Source organism: Coffea arabica, chromosome 6c, assembly GCF_036785885.1.
Source record: "Coffea arabica cultivar ET-39 chromosome 6c, Coffea Arabica ET-39 HiFi, whole genome shotgun sequence".
Taxonomy (NCBI): Eukaryota; Viridiplantae; Streptophyta; class Magnoliopsida; order Gentianales; family Rubiaceae; genus Coffea; species Coffea arabica.
Window position 1 is genome coordinate 7,765,794 of NC_092320.1, and position 6,743 is coordinate 7,772,536.

The 6,743-nt window shown below is 39.6% G+C and overlaps 1 protein-coding gene across 4 annotated transcripts; it reads right to left on the reverse strand.

Moving 5' to 3' along the window:
* On the reverse strand, window positions 1-6,392 carry LOC113691942 (nuclear pore complex protein NUP1). 4 transcript variants are annotated; one of them, XM_027210271.2, is made up of 9 exons: window positions 5,859-6,341; window positions 4,581-4,633; window positions 3,811-3,980; window positions 2,768-2,978; window positions 2,441-2,543; window positions 2,235-2,353; window positions 2,060-2,143; window positions 1,064-1,753; window positions 1-589 (listed from the first exon to the last, which is right to left on the reverse strand). In XM_027210271.2, exons 1-9 carry the CDS (start codon window positions 6,136-6,138, stop codon window positions 104-106), a joined length of 2,196 nt encoding a protein of 731 aa, XP_027066072.1. In that variant the 5' UTR covers window positions 6,139-6,341; the 3' UTR covers window positions 1-103. The 4 variants fall into 4 exon arrangements, with proteins under 4 accessions (XP_027066072.1, XP_027066074.1, XP_027066071.1 ...); XM_027210273.2 differs by having other exon boundaries at window positions 4,418-4,633; window positions 5,859-6,320; XM_027210270.2 differs by having other exon boundaries at window positions 2,235-2,543; window positions 5,859-6,392.
* Between the last annotated feature and the right edge of the window lie 351 nt (window positions 6,393-6,743).

Genomic DNA, 6,743 nt, shown 5'->3' on the forward strand with positions numbered 1-6,743 from the left:
TTTGAGAGGTAACATTTATAATGTGACTCAATATTTAGAAGAAAAGAAATCAGCATCGTCCCAATAACGAAAGAGGAACTCTTACTATGGATATATCGCCATCTTAGTAGCAGATAGCATCTTTCCCTAACGAACCGAAGGACAGCCTAGTCTTCTTGTCGGATCCGAAGCTGAACTTAAGATCGTCTGCATCAACTTGAGCAGAGGCACTACTTGTCGAGGGGAATGGGAATGAAAACACAAGCGCTGGAGTTGACCTCTTAGTGCCAAAACTGTAAGCAGGAACTGCAGGCAATTCATTTGGCTGAGATACCACCTCAATCAAAGAGAATGGCATGACGGAGGGTGTTGGTGGCTCTGACAATATACTGGACGAGGCGGATACAGGGAAGGCAAATGCAGAGCCATTATCAGATGACACGGCACGACTCAGATCGTGCCTCCCAACAGAAATTTGTGGCAAAGTCGGCCTTGTCCCAGATGAGTGTGGTGGTGGCTTCTTTGATGGCTCAAGGCCGGATTCACTCTGTGACGTTGTGACATGCTTCCCATTACTCTGATGCTGGGAAGGGTTTTGTAGACTCGACCTCTGCCATAAAGACATTAAGAGTTTGATTCAACAGAATATTCAACAATAGTCATACCGAATCAATTCGGCAAGCATGGATCCTGTTTCTCCATGTAACCAGATTCAACTGGTCAGAAGGCCACCACATCACTATGGCAACTCTACCCTCCGTTCCCTTCAAATGACACTACCAATCAACAAACTACTTCAAGAATTAATGTAATGGCCTCGCATGTTTAGTCTCTCTCTTTCAAGCTTAAAACTAACCGGCACACTAGTCCAACATGTGATCTATTACTATTCACAATATGTTTTATCCAAATCTTTCATGATATAAATGCCAGGTCAAACTCAGACATACATTATCATGAGATTTTAAGATTACGAAGTCACAGTGTGAGATCCATCTAGCTCAATACGAACTGCAAAAGAATAACCTGATGAACCATGAAAAGCAACCACACAAGCGTAACATGATCACAAAGAATTACATACCTCCTGGAAACTTTTTAGTTGAGAAGAAGTACTCTTCAAAGAAAACAAGGACCCACTGTTGGTATCACTTTGCACTGTAGCATCACCATCGTTTATGCCAGGAGGCTGACTACTTGCGACTATAGCATCTTTAGCTTCTTTACTTCTCTCCTGGGATTCTACTTGATTCTTTGAATTGCCTCCAAGTTTATTTCCTTCAGAAATAAGTTTCGGATCAGGCAAATCAGTTTGCTTTAAAGAACCAAATTCTTTGGGATTTGAGAAGCTGATATTTTCCTTCAGCGTAGCATGGGAAGCCCCAGGAGGAGATCTCTTCCATGCAGTAGCTAGCCGTATCTCTGCTGCCTTCTCTTGAGGTGTGGGCTTGCGACTATCAAGCTGTTCCAATATTCTTTTTACTGCCTGACTGCATGATGGGTTCACATGGGTGTTATTCCCAACACCCTTTCCCGCATGGTTGCCTTGCTGTTGTCTTGAAGTACTAGCTTCACCAGGTTCCAGATTCTTCTGTAAATCAGGCAGGAGGCCTTGAAAGGCAATGGGCTGTTGAATTGGTGAAGGAGCATCTTTAGAAGGCTTAAAAAGAATAGACCCTCTTGGTCTGGCTTCTGAAGCAAGTTTATTTCGCATGTGACGGACTGGTCCAACTGATCCATAGCCACTATCAAGCACATCATGTCTTGATTTTACCTTAAAAACGGAAAAAAAATAACCGTAAAACAAACTACTCTATATATACATAAAAGAATGCTACAGCAATTTGAGTCATGATAGTCGATAGAAGGATTGCAGCTTGGATACTAAATCTACTTCTATACGACTCATCAAAAAAGAGCTCAATCAATATCTGACGTTTCAGATAGGATAGACCACCACTGACTCTACAAGCATCTCTTGCAGAGTTGACCATAGGTCGCTATAGAGAAAGATGAATTTTACAGAAGAAAAAGATCACAATGTGTGATGCAACAATAATAACCCACTAATGAGTTATACCTGTCCAAAGAACGGCATTTGAGATTGCTTCGTGGAGATTGGTGAAGTGTTTAGGTACCTGCTATCAGCTTGTGACTGAGTCAGCTGACAACATAAAAGAGAAAATAAAAGCAATCATTTCGAGTGAAAAATGAAAAGTTACATCAGTTCAAAACTTTAATGAACTCACATATACCTTGGCCCTGGACTTTGAATAAATAGTTCTAGAATATGGGGTTCTAGGAACATCATGCAGTCCATGCCTTCCTCTGTGATTTGGTGTTGTATAAAGATGTTTTTCCTGTGCCATGGCACCTGGCCAACAAGTTGATAACCAAGGAGAAGATGAAGAAATAAAGTGCTTTGATGCAAATTCATCACCAATCTGACGAGCTGTTTCACCTTTTGAAGAAACACTATAAGGAACACCACCCTGTTCTGATAGTCGACTTCCCATATAAGCTCTAGCAATATCTATAGGTGATGCGCTAATTTCATCTTGCACCTACAGAATTCATTTGGAACAATTCAGCAAATATTGTAATATTGAAAATAAGAAGATGATAGTAAAGCTGTAGACTATTGAAACTTTTGCAGGCTCATGCATTTGCCAACTCCATTACAATAACTAGAAGCTCAGTCTGCAACAGAAATTTTAATCCTAAAACATGTTATTTACCAACAAGAACATGCTGCAAATAGGACTAGTGAAAGAGTCATTATACTCACACTCGGCTGCGGGGAAACTGTCGCAGTTCTTACGATAGCTGTCTTCATATCCCCCTGATCTCGTTCATCTGACATCTTTGGAAATGGGCCCAGCAAACCTCCTTCACTACGTCCTGCAATGGCCAGGATTTTGTTCTTTTCTTCCCTCTCCACATCTGAAACATCACCGGCCTTAGAGCTTATTATCTCCATCAATCGGTTGATCTCATCTCTACATGGATTGAAGAGTAGTTATACAGATGGTTTAACCACAACTAGTGACAAACTATGCTTGTGATGATGCATATATACTTGACTTTATAGATAGACATGTAACCAGCAGAGCATCTGCAAAAAATTTAACAGCTCCCACAAAAGTGAAATATGAAAGATGGATGGGACTGGAAGAGTTTTTGCATCTACAATGATGACTCAGAGATATCAACAAAATTTCTTCATCATCAGCAAACATCTAAAATATGAAGCTAGGCCCTTAAATTATTTAGAACTCATGCTGTTTCAAACTAAATACATATTCACTATAATGTCTGCATACATCAAATACTGAAGAATGATCCACAGGATGCTTCATGGACAATGACGGAAGGCTTACTTGGAAAGCAAGATAGGACAAGCTCATTGCTTACTAAGCCATTTGTTGCAACTTTTTGTACTGGAAGAAATAGAAATCAAATGAAGACTCTAAAGACATAAACAATTTTAAGTAGGCTCATAAGCAAGGTTTTCCCTGCAATTTCCTCAATGAGCTGACAGTTGGAAAGAACAACATATGTAGTAAATATTTCTCCCAATATTCTTTACCATAAGTTTCTACCTTTTCAAATAAAATCTTCTTCAATGTTCACTTGCAAGCAAATTCAACATTTTAATATTGTTACTTTCAAAAAGCAGCCAAATTCAGAAGGAAAATATTTCATGTAAGGCTACCATAATGGTGCATTAAGGGAAGAGCTAGGAGAACAAAACATAATGAAGGGAACAAAAATAACTGGAGATAAACACAAAAAAGACTGGAGATAAACACAAAAAAGACACCAACGTACCTAGAAAAAGTTTTCCCTTTTATGAGCTGCTCAATTTTGGAAATTTGAGAATCATTGTCACAGCTCTTTGGTTTATTTTGTCCAAACATGTCACTCTGACAATTTCTCTTTAAGCCATTTGCAGCTACTTCACTTGGACCAGGTCTTTCATTAGACTGGGGTACATCATTCTACATCAAAATGATTCCAAAAGTTCAAAATGGGAGTATGTAAAGATGAAGCTACAACATTATTTCTCATTCAATGCACTTGGACAGTTTCACTGTACCAATAAAGCAGCAGTGATAGTAGTTTAACCACTTCTATATCACTATTAGAACCACATACCATAATAGCAGGAGTAACAACCACTAAAGTGATCAATTTTAAATCGAAAGGTTTCAGAGGCAAAACCAACACAAACTATATCATCAAGACAGTCTTCAACTATGACAATGTTTATCTTCTCAAAGTTAATATGATTTGTCAATCTTTTCTCATTTTCTCGTTGCATGATTCCAAAACACTTCCTTTCTCACAATTACATTGAACATAGGATAATGAACACACCAAAGCAACCAGATTATAAAGAAGAAGAAGAAGAAGAAGAATATCCTGAAATAAGCACCCTTTGATGCATGGTCTCAGTGGACACCAAGTCCTTCCTGTCGGCTTAGGTTTGTTTTTGTGAAAAAATTGTTGCCTGGTTCCACCTATCATCAACCAAGAAAAGAAAGAAACCAAAAAAGGACCCACTTAAATATAAAGGCAGGCAACAAACTGGCACTCACAGTGTATTTTTCATTGGCTTCAGCAATAGTTGCTACAACCCCGTCCAAGATATCTGTCAACAACAATGCTTACCAAGTTTACAAAATGAAATCTCAACTGAGGGAGAATACAGTACAAAGCTCCCAATCAAATGTTTATTTTAGGAAAAAAATTACAGGAAAATAATGTAGAAAATAAAAATGATTCCATGATGATGAAATTACACACAATGAAAAGGGACAAATCTGATATTTTATGTACAGTAGGCTCCAGAATTGCTCTCACGTATGGAGAGTTCAGTTAAAGTTTAAAGCTTCTCTACATTCTCTTCTGCTGCCCCCCAAATGTCCATGCGTTGTCAATATTCAATAGTTTCAAGAATAAAGGACAGAAGTGAGTCAAATGAAAAATGACCAAGCAGTCACACTTAACACCCTACAAGCCCCTTCATTTTCAAATTTGATAATACTTACTGACTAGTCTGGTGCATTATTTTCATTTTCAAATTTGATAATACTTACTGACAAGTCTGGTGCATTATTTTCATTTTCAAATTTGGTAATACTTACCGACTAGTCTGGTGCATTATTTCACCCTGAGTTCAAATGAGAAAATAACTCCTGACGGCAAATCTGCCTTCAGTTCTGAGTCGAATCAAATTAGGAAGGCCTCATGTTTTCATCGATGCGTGGTTCTAATCTGTGGTTCTAACTTAAACTTATTAGTACTTAGAGCTCCTAATTCCAGCAACTCTCTAACCCATTCTCTATTTGATACACAAGGTTAACAGCTCTACGCATTATCTAATGTATGGATGACAGGAGAAGATTGTGGTTGAAGAGCTTATGAAAAGCTTTGGAAATCTTTCAAACACCTGACGCAATCTGGCAGCCAGACTCGATCCTAAGAGACTTGATCACAAATTGACGGTTATCACCTCTATACTCATCTCTTCTTTCATTGAGTTCTTTACAATACAATTTGCAGTGACCACATCTACCCTGATAAATACCTGGTATATACCTCACTCTCTGGTGACAATCGTTAAACTTAGTTACCTCCCAAAAACCCTCCTCCTTTTGCGGTCTATTGGATACTGGAGTTGTTGTCATTAATCTTGAGACATTTTCAATAACTTATCGACATTGTAAAGATTCTAAGAGCAAGAAGCAGATTAAGGAGGAGAAAATTACTAATGCTCCGAGAGTAGTTCGTGTTTCATGTATCCAACATTACGCTAATCATTTAACAATTTGACTGGCAGGAAGATCATGAAAACAACCCCCGGAGTTGCTTACCTGGATTTTCAGAAGGGGGAGGAAGTGCGGCGGGGGTTTTGGAGAAGAAGGAAGGCAATAATTTGGTGGCGCCGTCAGCTACAAGGCGGTAGGCAGGGTCGACGATCTTGGAAAACCATCCTCCGGCGGCGGCGCGGCTGGGGCGCAGCTGATTCGTAGGAGGACGAGCATAGGGAGTGGGGTGGGGCTTCCTCGTGGACGGTTTTCTAAGCTTTCCGCCGGCGCCTCTCTCACTATCACCGTCTCCGTACAGGGTCGTCGTCGTCGTTTTGGAATCCATTCTCTCAAGCTCTCGCACCCCTAGGATGTTGGGTGCGGTGGGGCAGGGGTTTAATTTGTTAGCTTGATCTGCTTTGTATTAAGCATAGGGAGTATTATTTTATTAAGCCCTAATTATACATTATTAGCAGAAAAAGAATAGAAACCTACTTCAACTGCACCGCGTCTTCCCCCCCAACTCCCCCCCACAGGCACACACACACTAACACTAATATGCAGTACTCCTAAGCATGAGTAGTCAGCCAGCCGTGGGACGAGGGAAAGCGTAAAGTCCAGAGTCACTACTGTTAGTGGTGGTTTTTTCACCCCAAGTGGGTCCGCCTGAGAATGCGTTGAATTAATTGAGGAAAAATGGAGAGAGATCTGAGACCTCCTTTTTTTTTATCCATTTTTTTCATTTCCCCGGGGTTGGGGAGGGGGGGGGGGGGGGGGTATATTTTAATTAAGGGTTTGTTTGGATGGTGAATTTTTTAAGTATTTATAATAAATTTTACTATAATTGATTTTTGGTTAACTTACACATTTTAAAATATTTAATACACAAAAAAATTTTCTTTCTCTTTTCTTCTTCTTCCTCCCCATCTCAATCCATCATCATTTTTGTCA

What these genes read in the sequence shown, in the direction of transcription:
- LOC113691942 (XM_027210270.2), bottom strand. Translation starts at nt 6,138, where the DNA reads ATGGATTCCAAAACGACGACGACGACCCTGTACGGAGACGGTGATAGT. An exon ending in CAGTTTCCCCGCAGCCGAGT is followed by an intron (nt 2,544 to 2,767) that starts GTGAGTATAATG and finishes TGAATTCTGTAG; the next exon opens with GTGCAAGATGAAATTAGCGC. An exon ending in AAATGCCGTTCTTTGGACAG is followed by an intron (nt 1,754 to 2,059) that starts GTATAACTCATT and finishes TCCGTTTTTAAG; the next exon opens with GTAAAATCAAGACATGATGT.